The following is a 19,111-nucleotide window of genomic DNA, read 5'->3' as shown; positions in this document are numbered from 1 at the left end:
GGGGTTCCCGCTCGCGCCTTGGGCCCGAGAACTAACGGCCCCAGGCCTCTCATGTTATCTTCTTCTCACGGTGTCTAATGAGAACTTCTCTACACTAACAAGCTCTTGCGTCCACCTGTGGCCTTGGGCGAGATAATTGTTTCGGCGAGCTACATAGACATGCGCATCTACGGTTCTACAATGAAAGAGGCAAGCGCACACACATACAAAATGAAAACAGCACATTGGCAAAATATTGGCAGCTTGCTGACATCTATCTATCATCTATCTATCTATGTATCTATCTATCTATCTATCTATCATCTATCTATCTATCTATCTATCTATCTATCTATCTATCTATCTATCTATCTATCTATCATCATCTATCTATCCCCAAGAAAGTGATTCCAGCAAGGAGATGTTGACTTGAAATTTGGCCACATATGGAATTATTTGGAAGACCAGTTCAGCATACCACATGCAAATTACTGGTTGCTTGTTTGTTTCTGGGCACAATTCAAAGTGCTTGTTCCTGAATATTGTCCAGCCCCACAGTTAACATCTTCCTGCCAGGTCTTGCTGTCTGTGCCCCTGCCTTTAGAGGGGAGGCAGGTAGCCACCAGAGGCAGGGCTTTTTTAGTTGTGACACCTCACTGGTGGAATTCCCTTCCCCTTGAGTCTCACCTGAAACCTACATTGCTTTTTTTTAGGCACAAACCAAAGTGTTTTTTTTTCTCCCACCGAGGCATTTAATTAAGGGGTTGATTTAAACACACACACACCCCCACTATTTTTGCCTGGAAACTGTTATTTTAACCTATCTGTGTTTTTTTTAATGATCTATGTTTTTATGTTGGGCTGGATTTTGTTGGACTAGATTTTAATTTTTTTTAAGTGCTTTATTTTTATTCTTTTTATTTTGTAAGCCTCCTGGGGCAGGTTACTGGAAAGGGGACATAAAGATTTTCTAAGGTCCCTATTAAGTATGACACTTAACTCGGAGGAACAGTTCAACAAGTGATTTCAGCTTTATTTCAGTGATAACAGCATGAAGGCTCAGCCGTAGGTGCTAGACCAGCTAGAAAACTTCCATAGGCAAAATGGCAACTTATATACAATTCTGGCTGAGATAGCCACACCTACAATGTTTCACAACAACCAATCACATTAGGTTTGTTACATGCAATCACAATTGTTACATAACGTCCAATCAAACCCATTCCCTCCAGAATACACACCATTGGTCAGTATTTACAATCCGCATAATGAGCTATGGTAGATCAAGCTTTTACCATTATGTCTCTCAAGACATAACAGTCCCGGTCACATGGGCCGTAAAATGTGGGGGGAAGCGTGGCAGTTTGGCCTGGAGCAAGATAACGCGCGGCCGCCGATCACACATCCCGTCGAGGTTCTGTGGGTAGGGGCGAGGTGGCGATCACACGACGATCCTGCAGCACGGCAAAGAAGCGGCGCAGCGCAATCTCACCAATGGCATGCGTGATTCTGCGGAGCAACGGAACTTTTGCTTTCCTCTTAGTGCTCATGTGCGGTTGGGTGCTTGTGCGCATCCTGTGGAGACTTGGGAAAAAAAACCCTGTTTGTGACGGGACATGGGCGGGCGCCAGATGCCACAGACTACCACCGGAAACGTGATTAGACGCCAGCCCTTGCCCCGCGGTTTCCGGAAACTAGTACCTCGGAGGTACTCGTTTTTAACTCTGCATCTTCGGCGGGAAGCCTCGGGTTCGTCATCGGAGCTCTACGCTTCCCAGATGTTGCGGTGTGATCGCACTCGGAAAATCCACCTATCATCCGTCTCAGTAGCGTGGCTAATGCTCCGTGTGACCACAGCCTAAAGAAATAAAACTATTGGAGAAAAAATGGTGTTGTTTTGAAAGAAGTATTCATAAGAATTTAGCTTGTGCATAGATGAAAGGATAGGATAGAATGTGCACTATGGAACATCTGCAAATTCAAGACTGTATTTGTCTTCACCTATGAATCATTACCAACTCAATAATGCCCATGTATTGCTTACTCTCACATTTTTTTGAGTAGTGTTAGGACATGGCACCTTTCCTGGAGGTAAAGAGAAGAAAAAATAGCTAGTTCTCATTTGGCTGTGGCTTAGTGGAACAGCATCTGCTTTCAGCATGCAGAAGGTCCCAGGTTCAGTCCCCAGCATCTCCAATTAAAAGGCCCAGGTGGTAGGTCATGGGAAAGACCTCTGTCTGAGATCCTGAAGAGCCACTGCCTGTCTGAGTAGACAATACAAATCTTGATGGAGCAATGGTCTGGTTCAGTGTAAGGCAGCTTCTTGTATTCACACGTTAACTGTCTTAAAACTACCCAAACTGATGATTGCTTATTCAGCTGCACTGAAAGAAGAAGCAGAAAGCACAAAAGCAAACAAAAAAGATCATTTTGGCATTTCAACATTCAGGCAGCAAAGACAGTGCAGTTTATCAGTGGCTTACAATCACCTTTCCCTTCCTATCCCCACAACAAGCATCTTGTGTAAGGGAGGTGGGGCTGAGAGAGTTCTGAGAGAACTGTGACTGACCTAACAGCTTCAGGTCTCCAGATTAGAGTCTGCTGCTCTTAACCAGTGCACCACGCTAGCCTCGTTAGCCTCCAAATGCAGTCTGTGTTCAGTGCTAAAATTCCTTCCAGAGTATTAAAAGGATGTCAGTGTGCTAGTGTTTTGTGTGGAACACCGTATTGTACCATGGGGTATATAACATGGCTTTTGCAAGAAGCTTTTCTCAGTAAAGAGGAAGGAACTTAAGGCCAAGAAATCAGTTTTCTCTCTGTATGTGTGCAAGTTAGGTCTGCCTTCCCCGTGAAGGTGCTAAGTGGCTTCCATATATAATGACCTCAAGGGAAGCTGATACTTATCAAGTGCCAAGTTCTGCTCCGAGCTGTGATTTGCTGCTGCAACAGCAGCAGAACCTGACACTTCATCAGGATCTCATTCAAGTATGGGAGAGATTGCCTTGGAAAATATGGTGCATGGCTTATATGTGTGTCCTAGCCTGAAGCTCTGTTGGAAGAGAACATCCTGATCTTATACATCCTGTTCTTCCTCATGTCATGAAACTGGGGTAGATAATGTTACATGCTGATTATGACACGGACACTCCCTCATCAATGTCCCACCCAAGTCATGGTCAGTTGGGTTGCAACACTGTAAAAGTGGCATATATCAGAACACCCACATCAAAGTCCTTTCAGCTTGATGACTGCTTGGAAAAGCAGAAGTAGCCATTACATGTAACAGCATGAAATATCAGAGCTGGGCACTTAACCTATGATCATTTAACCTTCTTTGAGCATACAGCAAACAATGTTTTAAAATTACCTAGAAGTAGAATTAGGTTGTTGTTCAGTCGCACAGTCGAGTCCAACTCTTCACAACCCCATTAGGTTAATCATTACTTTTTTAAAAAATGCCCACATGGACAGTTGGGCTCTCACACAAGACTGTGGGACACTGTGGGAATGTTCAGTCTGGGACAGGATTGTTCTCTTTAGGTATTTGAAGGGCTGGTCACTTAGAGGAGGACAGGGAGCTGTTCCTGCTGGCAGCAGAGGGCAGGACTCGCAACAATGGGTTTAAATTAAAGGTGGGAAGGTACCAGCTGGATTTTAGGAAGAACTTTTCTTCAGGAAGAGTTGTGCAACAGTGGAATCAGCTGCCTAGGGAGGTGGTGAGCTCCCCCTCCCTGGCAGTCTTTCAGCAGCGGCTGGACAAACTCTTGTCAGGGATGCTCTAGGCTGATCCTGAATTGAGCAGGGGGTTGGACTAGATGGCCTGTATGGCCCCTTCATTCTAACTCCTGCATGGGTTGCAGCTGCCAGAGTTACCTCCAAGCGCTATCTGTTTCCATCAATGAATACAGGTGACCATTTGCTGAGTCAAGGTCCAAGGTCCAAATGGCACATCTCTGTTGTTCTTTTTCCAAGTGTCCCCCCACCCCAGGAAGACCACCGACAAGAACCTGTTATATTAAACAGACAAGAGAGTAAAAGGTTCCTTAACCTTTTTTTCCATGCCAGCAATTGGTCTCCTTATAATTTTTCCCCTCTGGATAGCTTTTTCTCGTTCTTGTGGGTGAAAAACTATGGGTACCCCCCCATAAGAAAGCAGCTTTGGGGAGGAACAATTGTAAGCAAACAATGGAAAGGAAGGCCCACTCTTCACCTGTTTTCTGCTCCGGATTCCAGGCTACTGCAGGTGTTTTTCTTGGAGGAAGAAACCCATGGCTGGAAAATATTTCAATCACTTTATTTACACCCCACCTTTTTCCCTAACGGGGATCCAAAGCTACTTACATCATTCTCCTGTCCTCCATTTTATCCTCACTACAACCCTGTGAGGTAGTTTAGGCCAAGGTCATCCCACAAGCTCCCTTAGCAGAGTAGGGATTCAAACCTGGGTCTCCCAAATCCTAGTCTGATACCACTATGCCATACTGGCTCCCTGAATGGAGTGTAGAACTAACTGCTTGGGAAGTCAGGCATCTGTCTCATCATGCCAGTGAAGAAAATGTCATCATTCTCCTGGCTCCCCAGGCCTCTCAACAGTTACTTTAGGGAAGCCTAAGAATGTTCTGAATTCACCCTCTCATACTACAGTAGGGTTGCCATTTGCCCAGTGGGGGTGGGGCAATCTCCTGATTTTGTGGGTTCCTGCCTGCCTGCCGCCAGGCACCTGGCTGGTGAGAGGGAGTCTCCCCCAAACAGCAACATTGCACGCGACATGCCTGCATCACCCGAAAGTGGTTTGATGTCTATTTTACCATAGAGTTTTGCCCAAAAGTCAGAGCATCACCCCCCCCCCCAGTGTTGTCAATGTTACTTCCGGGTGACACAGGCATGTTGCGTGTGACGTCACGGTTTTGGTGGGATGGGGGGCAATGTTATTTCTCACTCCTGGAACATCCCCCCCACCCCTATGTCAGCGGGCTAAAGGCACCTGGCAACCCTATACTACAGTGAAGGTGGATAAAAATGCTAGGGTGTGGTCACACGCCTGAGATAAACCATGGGGGAAGTAAGGCTATTCCCCCCCAGAGGAATTTGACCCATAGTTGCACAATCACACAGTCCTTTGAAGCTGCGGGGGCAGCCCGCCACTGTGTGATCAGACGCAACTGCGGGTGAGTTAGGGTTTTTCCCTGTTTGTTTCTGATTCACTTAAATGGGGAATCGATGAATTGCATCTCAGCACGGAGGGCTCCCTATGGAGTGTGTGATGATGCACATACTGAGAAGGGGCGGGGGGACAACGGCATGGAATTGGGATGGCCTGATCAGACCATCCCGATGCCATGAGAGCACGCTGGAGTGATCAGACAGAGGAAAGTCCGTCCATGGCCCGTAGCAACCCATTTGCTACTGGACTTTCCCTGGTGTCTTTTTACTCCACTTCTGCGGCAGAGCAAAATCAGGTGCTGATGGGTGTGGGGCGTTCCCCAGATGTTCATGTCTGATTGCGCCCTTTAAATCTGCCTGGCATTCGCGCCTATGGCACAGCTAATTGTGCATGTGATCGTGACCCTAGAAAGCTTTTTGCACCTTTTTGGTGCATGCTGATGGGCAACATGGGGATTATAGATGACCATGAATGTTGAATCTTGATCATAGAAGTTGTTCCAGATCACATGCTATTCAATGCTAAGCATGCTTATTCAGAAGTGCCATTGAGCTAATCAGGACTTACTCCCTAGTAAGTGTGTTTAGGATCACAGCTTTCATCTGGATTTAACTTTTTGTTTTTAATGATTTCATGTATCACATTGTTGATCCATCTGGCAAATGTTGGTGGTGACTCTTGGTGGCATAATTCAATCGAGACACCATCTGTATGCAAAATACTTTGAAAGTCACCAGAAAGTCTGAATCCTGATTAGTAGAGAGTTATTTGTATTTTTGTTTTATGCAATAATGAGCAGGAATATTTGAAAGTTTATATTTGCAGGAAGGATTTTTATTAGATAACACAGAGATATACATAAAAGATAAAAGCAGTAAAGGCTAAATCAAATAATCTAACCCTCAAATTATCTTCAGCCACCCAGAATGGGAGATGTAGAATTCAGAGTCGAATCTGGGGTTCTTCCAGGGTTGTTGTTTCATTGCGCAGAGGTGCTGGTACACACCTGCAGAAACTTCTTTAATGGTTTTTTTAAAAACCCACATTTTTGGCACACAAGAGCTTAGTTTTGAAAAAAGAGTTTTAATTATTTGTATTTTGCTCATACACTTTTGTGAAATGTAAAAAAGGTGCAAAAAAGCCCTTCAAAACCTCCTGTTTTGCTAATATAGAGAAGTAACAAAAATGAATGAAATATTTTTTCATATACAAAATCTGTTATCAGTTTTCCAAAATTCTTCTTTCTTGCCAAAAGATAACTGGTGTAGAACCCAAGGCTCAGTGAAACCACAGAATAATAATGCAAGGGAACTGCAGGATGCCACCACCCTATCCCTACCCAGAATGCATATCCAAGAGCTTTTACTGCAAATGATTTTGAAATCCTAAATTCCATGGGTTAGCAACAGCAGCTGCCCCACTCCTTTCTCTCTGGCTGCCTGGTATCTTCCTTCTTGAAGCAGAGTGTCCACTACTTCTTGCCATCACTTGTTTTGTCTGCAGTACAACAAAGGAGAAAGAAGGAAACATTAATTAAATCCAGCTACACAGCTGCATCCCAGTCTAGCTTAACATAACTAGTGAGAGATCTCTGTATTTTCTCTATTAACGATGAATTTTTGCATAACTACATTTGACTAGTATTTCCAGTATTTCATGGCCCCTTGGCCCTGCTGGTCTTGTTTACTTTTTTCAGGCTGAATCTCCCTTACTACACAGGTCTCAGTTTACTAATTCCATATGCTATTCTTTCAGCGGCTACTAAAGCAGCCTCTGCTCAAAGCTCCATAGGGTTGCCAGCTCTGGGTGGGGAAATCCCTGGAGATTTGGGGGGTGGACTTCCGGTTTATGGCGGTGCACTAGCAGACTCACCTCCCGGACCTCCTGGGGGTGAAGCTGCTCTCCAGCCGAAGAAGGGGGTGCGCAGGCTCACAGACCCCACCAGGGGCCCGGTGAAGGGACCCTGGCCATGGAACTTTTAAGAGGTTGCCTCTTCGAGGGCGGAATGCCTGAGAATTGAGGCACCTCTTCGTTCCGACGGTTCTCCGTGCTGTGAGACCGAATGGGCTTAGTGACGCTGACCGGGCCGAGTGCAGGAGATCACACGGCAGAAACGAAATGAAAGCGATGTCGAATGACTGATTATGAATGTGAGTCAATTTTGTAGCATTTAAAGAGGAAAAGATAGCTCCCCACCCCACCCCACTGAACGGGAGAAAAAAGCAAGCGGGGGAGGGACGCCTCCCATGCGCATGAATTTTTGAGTGATTGAGGGGGGGAGCGGAAGAGAACGCAGAAAAAAACTGCCTAGAAGTACTTAGCTAAGCGAGTCTAAGCGGTCAAGCGCACATTCAGAGACTTTTTAAAAGTTTGCGAAAGTAAACAAACGATAAAGATGGCGGGGAAGAGGGACAAAGAAAGACTTTTGAAAACGAAACCGGAGAGTCCAAAAACGGAAACTACCAGTGAGACGGCAAAGGCTGTAGCTGACTATATGCGCCCTCTACTGGAACAGCTGAATAACTTCAAAGAACAGATGTCCGTGGTTACTCAAGGCATTACTGTACAACAAACTCAAATAAACGATTTAAAACAAATAATGAAGCAAGATGCTGAGAAGGTAAAGGAAGTGGCTTCAACTACGCAGAAAGTGAAGAAGAAAGTGCAAAAGTTGGAAAAGAAACAAACCTCCTCGGAAGATCAAATGCTGCAAGTCCAAATGGATAAGGCCAACATGGTCCTGCGCTTCCAGGGTGTGCCAGAGAACAGAGGGGAGAATCTTAAAGAACTGATGAGTGAGCTACTAGCCCCAGTAACAGAAATGAAGGCAGAATTGCTGCTCAACGATATGGATGTGGCTCACAGATCATACTCAGGATATATAAAGAAAAATAATCTGCCTGGGGAAATTGTAGTAAGATTCTCGAAGAGGCACGTCAGGGATGCTATCCTGAAAGCGGTTGCCGCAGCACCCCTGAAAGCAGGGGAGAATACCATCAGAACTCTAAAGGATATTCCATTTGAAGTAAGAAAACGCAGAAAGAAATATAAAGAACTTGTTCTTTTTCTTCAAACAAACTCAGTTGGATATAAATGGCTATTTCCAGAAGGCCCTTTTTACCTTTTTTCAAAGATAAAAAAGAAAAGATTGACTCTGTTCTGAAAGCTCAAGAATTCCTAAGGGATCAGTTGGAAAGACCAGAGGACAAGGAAAAAGATGAGGACAGCAAGTCCAGTGGCGAGCTAGAAACTGGTTCTTCTGGAGAGGACTCTCTGTCTGAGCAAGGGGCAGTAGCTCCAAAAAGTTCTTATAAGTTGCGGAAGAGAAGGGAAAAGAAGAAGTAAAGGCTGAAGGGACTCTGAATTGTGCCTTTGAGAACTCTGGTTTTGGGATGATTGGGGGTACTGTTATTAGACAGTTAAATTTAAACTCTAAGGGAAAAGGGCTATAAATGTTTGACTCAGTTTATAAAGGGATCAACGATGAGAAGACTTGATGTATCTAAGCTAGTTGAAGGATCTCCTCTCTTGGGTTTTTAGTTAGTAGTGGGTTCTTTACTTTCTCCTGTATATGTAGTTTTCCCACTCCCTTCTTTTCTGTTGTAGTTTTATCAATAAAAAATCCCCACCGGGGGCTTAAAAAAAAGAGAGAGATTTTTTGGGTGGAGCCTGGGGAGGGCGGGGTCTGGAGATGGGAAGAACTTCAGTGGGATATAACATCCTAGAGTCCACACCAGAGCAGCCATTTTCTCCGGGGGAACTGATCTCTGTTGCCCAGGGATCAATTGAACTAGCAGATCTCCTGAAGGTTAATACAAAAACTGAGGGTCACAGTATTGTTGTATTGATGTATTGTTTGGGGACTAGTGATAGTGATACTGACAAGGTGCTGTCTGAATGTAAACCTGTACTCAATGTATTGTTTGGGTGAAACATACTTTTCTCTATGTATTGTTTAGGTGAAATATATTTTTGATAATATTTGATACCAAACTTTAGATAACAGTGTTGAAAAATATAAAAAGAAAAAGAAATAAAGCATAAAATTGTTCTGCCATAAACATATATTTAGTGTATACAGTGATATATAATTTTGCATGGCCACCTGAAGGTTGGCAGAAGGATTTATGATGCATCATACGCATAAGGCATTAAACCATAGGAAGCAGAAGCATGGAGAAAACAGTCAGAGAGGATGAAGTTTAAAAAAAGGAGGATAGAGTAGTACAAGAAGAGGGACCTGGGATACTCGCGCGCGGGGGGGGGGAGAAGCTCCACGGGAGAAGGAAGCAGCCGCAGGTGAGCCTTCTCCCCTGTCCCCCATCCCCGGCACCCATGGCAAGGCCCATGCCCCTCCAAGCTTCCCCTGTCCCCTAGCGGTGGTAACAGCGGCAAGGCGGTTGAATGGTCCCCCTAAGGAGAAAATTTCCTGCATATAGAGCACTAACAGACTATTTCTAAGACCCACGATGCTGGTATATCACTGAGATCTGCATAACTAGTTGGTTCCTTATGTTCTTTCAATAGAGAAGAGCCGAACTTTCTCCCTCCCCCCTCCCCCGGTGGCGGGGAGGCCTTGCCGGCCTGACAAACTTTCTCCCTCCCTCCCTCTCTCCCTGGCAGCAGTGGTGAGGCCTCGCTGGCCCGCCAAACTTTCTCCCTCCCCAGGCGGCGGTGAGGCCTGAGCAGTTTACAGCCACCAGCCCGCCAAACTTTCTCCCTCCCTCCCCCTCTCCCTCTCTGGTGGTGGCGGTGGCAAAGCCGTTCTAAGAGCATTCCCTGCGCATGTGCAGAGGATGCTCTTTTACTTTTGGGGGGATTTAATTATCCCTCCTATATTTTTTTTACAGTTTTCAGATTTTTCTGCACACCTGGGCATTGCCCCACATGTGCAGGAAAATCTCCCTGCCCCCCAGGTGCCCCCGATGTGTGGATTTAGATATCCACATGCAGGGGGTGCCTTGGGAATTAGATATATAGATAGAGTCAGAAGAATGGAGGTGCAGGCAGAATTAAATTAAAATAGCTCTGGAGTGACCCTGCTAGAGGCTTCCTCCTTCTAAGAGTTTGGGTTTGTGATCTCTGAACTCAAGCAAAATCTCACAGAATCTGGATTATAGCCTGCCACACGAAAACAGTTTGGCTGAAAAAGGAGTACCATGCCACAGACCTCAACATGCAAGCTCTGTAGCATATCCCATAATAGTTCTATTAAATACCCCCTCCTATTACCATATGAATGGAAGAAACCTTACCATGAATTCCTGAAAATCTGTGGGAAACAAAAAGAGGAAAAATTCACTGTCACTGTCACGGCAAACAAGCTTTGGGTCATCACAAATGGGATGGGGCTATTTTCTAAAGGAGAATCTCTTGCCTCATTGCCTTTTCCAAAGCAGGGTTTGGCTTTTATTTCAGAAAAGGGTGGAAATGTCTGGAAATCCAGAACCCAATTTCAAACTGCAGGAGTAGTGGTGGAATAATACAGAGCAGTAAACAAGTACCGTATATTGGCAGTCAAAGCAAGCCACAAATCTGTGTCTTGGAGCAATGAGGTCAAGGTTTAAAAATGCTTTACTCACTGTATCATCTCTTAAAACACATACCTAATACTTTGCACATTGCCAGGTCATATAGAATAATATTACTCATACTACTCAAATAGTAGCCTATTTTTATTTATTATTTTTATTATTTATTATTTTTTATTTATTTATTTATTTTTATTATTTATTATTAGCCTAGTTTTATGTCAGGGAGCTGCGGTGGCTCAAGTGGTTAAGACGCTGAACTGCAGACTGTGGAAGGTCAGTAGTTCAGCGGTTCAAGATCCGGGTGCCGCAAGACAGGGTGAGCTCCTGTCTCTAGTTCCAGCTCCTGCCAACCTAGCAGTTCGAAAGCAAGAAATTGCAAGTAGATAAATAGGGACCACTTCGGTGGGAAGGTAACAGCGTTCCGTGTGCCTTGGTGTTTAGTCATGCCGGCCACATGACCACGGAAACGTCTTCGGACAGCGCTGGCTCTTCGGCTTTGAAACGGAGATGAGCACCGCAACCCTAGAGTCGGATTCGACTGGCTTTTGAGCAAGGGAACCTTTACCTTTACCTAGTTTTATGTCATCAGAAAAAGAGGTGGAGGTCATCTACATTTATATACAGTTACATCCAATAATATGTTTCTGTGTGTATAACATTTTAAGGAGGTCATTTTTCTTTCAAATAAATACAGTGATTTCAAATAGCTGTTTATTGAATTTCTCATTTTCATGAGTGCTAAGAATTCTAAATTAAAAAGCAAAGATGGTGATTCTGGTATAGACATCTGCTTCCATCCTGCATCCTCTGCGCTGCCATCCAAAACAGAGTTACGGATTTAGAAGTATATAACATTGCTTAGGATGGTACTGCAGATCTCTCAGTCTGGAACCCCTGTTTTATACAAAAGTAATGATTTTGTTCTACAACACAGCAAATAAGAATGCAGGTGATAAGCTGGGGAAAAGGTACTAACAGTTTTTTGATGCAAGGGTAGACCTCACATTACTCGGTCATTTTGTGTTCTTCCAATGGCTATCAACCTAGCAATCTGTCATAAGGAAATGGTCAAGCAAGATTCATGGCCTGTTGTTCAATACACAGAAGCTGGCATTAGGGTTGCCAGATCCCTCCTGTCCACCACTGGGGAGTAGGGGGAAGGGTTGCCAGCTCCAGGTTGGGAAACTCCTAGAGATTTGGGGGTGGAGCCTAGGGAGGACAGGGACCACAGTGGGGTACAATACCACAGAGTCCACCCTCCAAAGCATCCATTTTCTCCAGAGGAACTGATCTCTGTAGTCTGGAGATGAACCTGTAATTCCAGGGGATCCCCAGGTCCCACCTGGAGGCTGGCATCCCTAGCACTCAGAGATATATTGTCTCTAAATGTTAGGTCATTAGAGTCCATCAAGATAACTTACTGGAGATCTTGGCCATCCAAAAGCTTGCGGTAAGTCTCAATCTCCTGCTCCAGGCGGCTCTTGATGTCCATCAGGATCTTATAGTCACTGTTTTGACGCTCCATGTCGGATCGGAGCTCAACCAGTTGCCCTTCGATGTTGCCGATCAGACCCTGGATCTGGGCCAGCTGGGCACTGTAGCGACATTCCGTGTCTGCCAAGGTGTTTTCCAGTGCATTTTTCTGAGAAGAGAAGTTGCAGGGATGAGAAAGGGGGCTCAAGGGCCAAAGGAGAGTGCAACTTTTCAGGCATGGCAGAAAACTGGACTGGGGAACAGAAATGCTGCAATATTGACATTGTTTATTTGAACCTGATTCTATAACTCTATACACTTGCTTCTCAGTAATCTGCCAAAATCAATTAGATTATCTTTCAGAAGCATTGTAAGACATTTATGTGCTAGCCTTAGATGGCCAGGATTCATCTGGTGTTGTATTTTAATGTTTACTAGGTTTTTATTGCTACATTTTAACTGGCTCCTTCCCACTGGAACACACATTAAGCTGCCTTATACTGAATCAGACCATTGGCCTATAATAGTCAGTGCTTTCTACTCACACTGGCAGCGGTTCTCCAGGGTCTCAGGTTCTGAGGGTCTTTCACATCACCTGTTACCTGGTACTTTTAACTGGAGATCCTAGGGATTGAACCTGGGACCTTCTGCATGCCAAGCAGATGCTCCAACACTGAGCCACAGCCCCTATATTCTGTTCAGAAGATAAGTTTGGTAAAGTATATTGAATTCTAAATTGTCTTGGATAACTTTCTGATATATATATACTAGGTTTTACTGAGATTTTAATGTCCTCTGTTTTAATGTAGACCATTCTGTGTAAATCTCATTTTATTTATTTAGAGTACTTATAGCCCCCTTGAGCTCAGTTTTTGTGAGGAAACGTGCCCTTGTACATAAAATAATAAATGAATGAATAAATAAATAGGACTAGGCTCCAGACAAGTTAGTTATTCCACCGTCCATGTGTCCCCCCAAGAAAAGCTGAACCTTCTTGTTGAAAGATCTACTTATTTCAGCATCAGTGCTGCAGAGCACTCAGGTGTGGAAATACTGGTCGCCATTCACTTTACCATGCTAATCTGAGACTGGAGCTCAATCTCCAGGCCTTGGAGGGTGCGTCTCAAGTCTGTGATCTCCGTCTTGCTGGACTGAAGCTGTTCGGTGTTGACAGCAACTTCTTGATTCAGTTCTTCAGTCTGTATTAGGGGAGAAGATATTTATAAACCAGAGTATGATTTTGTGAAAGTGAACCTTCCCGAATGAACCTTCCCGAGCCCTGCTGTGAAATTCCCCCCCATCCGTTCTTTCTCACCTTGCTGGTGAACCAAGCCTCAGCTTCCCTTCTGTTCTTATCAGCCATCAGTTCATACTGGTCTCTCATATCAGCCAGGATCTTGGTGAGATCAATGCCTGGGGCAGAGTCAACTTCCACACTCACTTGGCCTCCAAGTTGCCCTGAAAGGGAAGCCATCTCCTGTAAAATAGAAAAGGCAGAGACATAAATTTATGATATATTTGTATAGCAATAACTCATTTTAAACATTACTATTAGAAGGGATGTCTGGTTGCTCAGAACAGCTAACCTAATATGTGGGTTATGTTCCATCAAGTTGCTTCCAATTTACAACAACCTTATGAATTAATGACTTTCAAAATACTCTGTCCTTAACAGCCTTGTAGGTTAGACAGATTGAATTAACAGTTCAGTTTCCTCTTGGTATTTACCCAAAGGCTTGTGCCTCAATGGGAAATAACCCCTTACTCCATCTTTCTCTCAAGACAATTGCTTCAATCTATGAAGTCTTATAATACCCTATTTCAAAAAATATCTTTCTAATAAATAAATGTAAAGGTTTCCCTTGCTCGAAAGCCAGTCAAATCCAACTCTAGGGGGCAGTGCTCATATCTGTTTCCAAGCCAAAAAGCCAGCGCTGTCCTAAGACGTTTCCATGGTCATGTGGCCAGCATGTCTAAACAACAAGGCACACAGAACGCTGTTAGCTTCCCACCGAATTAGCTTCCTATTTATCTACCTGCAATTACTTGCTTTTGAACTGCTAGGCTGGCAGGAGCTGGGGCCAGAGACAGCATTAGGGTCTTGAACTGCTGAACTACAGACCTTCCAGTCTGCAGCTCACTGTCTTAACCTCTGAGCCACCGCTGCCCCCTTCTAATAAATAGACTATTCCATAATTCCAATCATGTGAGTTGGGTCTCAACTACAAAGGTACAAGCAATTACTGAGGGAGACAGTAATCCTTGTTATGCCACTGTATGACCTTCATATCACTTAGTGCAGAACTGTCCTACATGAGGAGTGGTCCCTCTTTTCTTACTATCACTGGACATATTCCGATGCTGCCATGTTTCAAAAGATTGTCCTTGCTTTCTTTACCTCCTCATGGTTCTTCTTGAGGTAGGCAAGTTCCTCCTTCAGACTTTCGATCTGCAACTCCAGATCAGTCCTAGCCAAGGTCAGCTCATCCAGGACTCTGCGTAGTCCATTGATGTCACCCTCAACACTCATGCGCAGAGCTTGCTCTGTCTCAAACCTTTAAGAAAGCACAGCAAATGTATAGGAATCGCTAAAATCTACACATTGGTTTAAAAGTGCCAATAAAATTAGTCCTTTCTCCATGTTCTGGAGCCCGCTGGAGATAATTCTCAGGGGAGGGTCAAATCCTGAGTGGATGGGACCAGGAAGATTTTTATTTATTTATTTATTTACATTATTTATACTCCATCTTTCTCACCGGGACTCAAGGTGGATTACACAGTGTGAGTCAATGCAATCAAGAGGGAACATTCAATAAGCAATGGATTAAGATTTAGGTTGTAGAACCCACCAGATACATTTAAAGATACAAAATTACACAACAGGATCCAACCAGAACTACAGTCCCCAATGATTCATCCAAGTATCTCTGAAGCCTTTTGTACAGCACTACCCTCTTGCCTGCATAGAAAAGCCCTCTTGCGTAATTCAGTCTTGCATAGTTTGCAGAAAGAGCCTTCCCGACCTCCTCAGGCCGGCCGTTCCACAAAGTGGGGCCCACAAGGGAGAAGGCACAGGTACCGGCGTTGTTGATTTTGCCCATTTGCAGCTTGGCACCTGCAAAAGGCTCTGCTTGGATGACAGTTTAAATATTAACCAATGCTGGTGGTCTCTGAATGGATCTCTTATGACCTATTTGTTTTTTCAGTATCCCCTCACACTAATTTGGAAATGATTATGTATTTAAAGTCTTTCAAATTCTGTATTTGTGCAGGATATACTTACTTGGTTTTGAAATCATCAGCAGCCAGCCTGGCATTGTCAATCTGCAGGACAATTTTTGAGTTTTCAATTGTTGCATCAAGGATCTGGAAGAAAGCGAACAACACAGGCTTAGGATCATTTGTTTTCTATACAGATCTGTTAATTTTCTTACAGTGACTTTGGAGGTCAGTGCGTATAGTTTGTTTCACATGGCGGTATACATGGAAAGACTCATTTGTGTCAATAAGCTGAAATGACCTTCCAAGTTCTCTCGTTGTGTACCAGTACTGCAGTCCATCACATGCTTAACAAATCTGGGGGAAAAGTTGGTTCACCTATCCAGCCATATCTGCAACATGGACTTTGTACGGACCTTGCTATAAGATGGTCATATGGGCATCATTTGGTAAATGAAGACTGAGTGACGTATTAGAATAAGGATTGGTTTAGACTCCCAGTGCTGTACATTGACTGGTGCCTTTTTCCAGCTTGCAAGGGATTATGCAGATTCACAACTGATCATCACGAACACAAACCACTGCAAATTGGGTGCTGTCAATATGTGTTCCTGATTATTTATTTATTTACATGACTGTGTATCTTGCAATTTGGCCTTTAAAATAATCAACTGATCACCTATATAACAGCATCTAAGTATGTTCACCACTGTAACTGTAGGATCTTCATCGTGGTCTCTATGCATCACACTGATGGGATAGGCACCTGTGCCGACCCCGATCCAGGAAACTTCTAGCAAGCTCTTGAGGAGATGTGGGGCCCCTCCCTCAGGCATGCATGCACCTCTACCACGCATGCCCAGAGGGTGGGGCCCCATCATCCCACCAGTTCTCTCCTGACTGCCACGTTGATCAGTCGATCTGCTCTGGTCTGGGAACTTCTGGTGTGAGGGGAATTTTTTTCTCCTCAGCTTTTGCTCAAGGTATGAGAAGGAGCTGAAATTTTCATCCTGGGTTGGAACCAACCAGCTTTCTGCTGATTAAAATGGTGGATGGGGTCCCCATTAGCCACGCAAAAGGATTAGGCTGGGCATCATGGGATGTGCATTGAAAGAAGCCATGTGGAATAGGGGTTGTAGTAAGGAGGAGAATTCTCTGAGATTGAATAGGAAAGTGGGCTAGATCCAGCCCCTAAATCCATACTGGGAAGCATCCATATAAATGCACTGCTATCCCACTTCTCATGTTCTCTAGAAATATTCTCTAAGAGTGTGCCTTGGTGTGCCACATTCCTCTAGCCCCACCCTTGACCTACCAGGTACTGCCCTTGACCTCACTAGGAAGCCAATATTTTTAAAATAAAAAGTTGGCAATCCTGCTTGGGGTAGTGTTAGTCATGAACCCTAAGCCTGGTACAGGCAGGCAAGCATTTTCTTACAATAACTATTTGCTTCTCTGCTATCCTTGTGTGCCTTTCGGGTGTGTGTGTTTCCTTTATAAACAAATTGTGTGCTTGGCTGAAGCAAAATAAACCTTGATTGCCCACATACAGAAGAGATAAAGGTGCATTTAGTTCAGCCATCTATTATTCTCTTGTCATATTTCCCCCTCTTTAAATAATATCTGAACCACAGGCTCCTTGCTTTCATGTGCTTAAAGAAAACCAAAGAGTTCAGTGGAAAGTAAAGTGGAGTCCAGGACAAACAGTCCCGTGCTTGAATCCCAGTTCAGCTGTAAAGCCCCTAGGCAGTTACACTGAGTAAGAGAGGATATGCTAACAACTTTTCAAATATTCAAAAAGAGGAGATGGAACACTTTGCGTTTTATCCATCAAGGATAGCAAAATAGTAGAAGGGGAATAATAAAAACCTAATAAATATTAAAGGGCAACACCAGATGAATCCTCCTGACCTTCTAATGCCAGCACATAGATGTCTTACAATGCTTCTGGAAGGTGCTCTAACTAGGCTTTGGCAGATTTCCAAGAAGCAGCCAGAGTTTCTGAACCAGTTCTGCTAAAAAGGAGCAGCCTCCACCATTGAGAGAACTCATCTTGCTATTTCTACTGCTCCTCTCAACATATGTGCAGAGAGAGATGAGGGCATGGCATCTTTGTTCTCTGTCCTTGTGCAAATAGCAACAAAAATATGACCACTCCATAGGGAACTGTGACCCAGCAGTTTGGGAGGGCGGGATATAAATAAAATAAAATAAATAAATGAATATAATCCACCAAAGGGTCCCAACTGTACTAGATGAGCCACTGAGGTAGAGGATGTAGAAAGCAACAAGGCCAAAAATAGGCAGTGTGTTTTGACAGTGGTAGAATAACACCGTCGTTACCCCTATGAACAGATGAAGCTGCCTCAGACCTTTGGTCCATCAAAGTCAGTATTGTCTACTCAGACTGGCTGTGGCTCTCCAGGGTCTCAGACTGAGGCCTTTCACATCACCTACTATCCATTCTGTTTAGCTGGAAATGCCAAGGATTGAACCTGGGACCTTCTGCATGCTAAGCAGATGCTCTACCAGTGAGCCAAGGCCCCTGTATAAATCGATCGTACGTCCTCATTTGGAGTACTATGTACAGTTCTGGTCACCACACCTCAAAAAGGACATTATAGCCAGGGGTCATTTCGTAGAAAAAGAGCTAGGGGAACTCATTAGCATAACTCATTAGCATATGCCACACCCCCTGACATCAGGGGCCCGGCGGTGGACCTGCAAGGCCAGCGGGAGTGCGAGGAAGCCCTGCCAAGGCCCTCCCTGGCCCCAGGCAGGCAGGGGTGGGGAGAGGCAGGGAGGAAGCAACTTACCCTCCCTCTTCTCCTGCCTCCTCCTGGCTGAATGAGGGCCGGAAGCGGGGCGGCCGGAAGCAGGGGGCGGGGCTTCGTCATGTGCCCCGCCCCCTGCACCTCACCCGGGGGAACTGCGTTCCCCCCCGAAATGACCTCTGATTATAGCATTGGAAAAAGTGCAGAAAAGGGCAACTAGAATGATAAAAGGGTTGGAACACTTTCCCTATGAAGAAAGGTTAAAGCGGTTGGGGCTCTTAAATTGCTGAGCAGTCCGGTTAGAACAGATAAAAGGAAATACTTCTTCACCCAAAGAGTGATTGACACATGGAATTCACTGTCACAGGAGGTGGCGGGGGCTACAAGCATGGACAGCTTAAAGAGGGAACTGGATAAACATATAGAGCAGAGGTCCATCAGTGGCTATTAGCCACAAGGTATAGATAGGAACTCACAGGCTGGGGCAGGTGATGCACTGTCTTCTTGGTGCTTGGGGGGGGGCAACAGTGGGATGGCTTCTAGTGTCCTGGCCCCACTGCTGGACCTCCTGTTGGCACCTGGTATTTTTGGCCACTGTGTGACAGAGTGTTGGACTAGATGGGCCATTGGCGTGATCCAACATTGGCTTCTCTTATGTTCTTATGTTCTCCCCTGTGGATACTCTTCCCACAGTCATCTCTATTTCCAGGTTTTAGAGTGCTTAGAAAACCTACAAAATCTGTTTCACCCATGATGATGAAGTGGAAAAGTAAATATACATGTACTCTAGGGCAATAATGCCTCTAGCATACTAGCTTCTTATATTGTCTGCCTCTGGCCTTATACTGATTGGTTCTAAAGGTCCTTCATGCAAACATTCCCTGGGTACAGTCTCCCATAGACAAGTGAATTGTGTGAATTAGGTGCTCATGGATATGTTCAACAACATTTTCAATGAGTACAGCAGC

General features: G+C 44.6%; 1 protein-coding gene across 1 annotated transcript in view; it reads right to left on the bottom strand.

Moving 5' to 3' along the window:
- Positions 1 to 19,111, bottom strand: part of LOC107107330 (keratin, type I cytoskeletal 14-like) — a 40,531-nt gene that overhangs the window by 16,456 nt on the left and 4,964 nt on the right. The window contains exons 2-7 of the mRNA XM_015407612.1: positions 15,434 to 15,516; positions 14,549 to 14,705; positions 13,466 to 13,627; positions 13,224 to 13,349; positions 12,099 to 12,319; positions 10,399 to 10,415 (exon numbers count right to left, since the gene is read on the bottom strand). Of these exons, the coding sequence (XP_015263098.1) occupies positions 10,399 to 10,415; positions 12,099 to 12,319; positions 13,224 to 13,349; positions 13,466 to 13,627; positions 14,549 to 14,705; positions 15,434 to 15,516 (766 nt within the window). The remainder of the gene's footprint in view (positions 1 to 10,398; positions 10,416 to 12,098; positions 12,320 to 13,223; positions 13,350 to 13,465; positions 13,628 to 14,548; positions 14,706 to 15,433; positions 15,517 to 19,111) is intronic.

Source organism: Gekko japonicus, unplaced genomic scaffold (genome assembly GCF_001447785.1).
Source record: "Gekko japonicus isolate JY-2015 unplaced genomic scaffold, Gekko_japonicus_V1.1 scaffold1363, whole genome shotgun sequence".
NCBI classification, from domain to species: Eukaryota; Metazoa; Chordata; class Lepidosauria; order Squamata; family Gekkonidae; genus Gekko; species Gekko japonicus.
The sequence above is the reverse complement of the archived record's forward strand: the minus strand, read 5'-3'. Positions and strand labels throughout refer to the sequence as shown.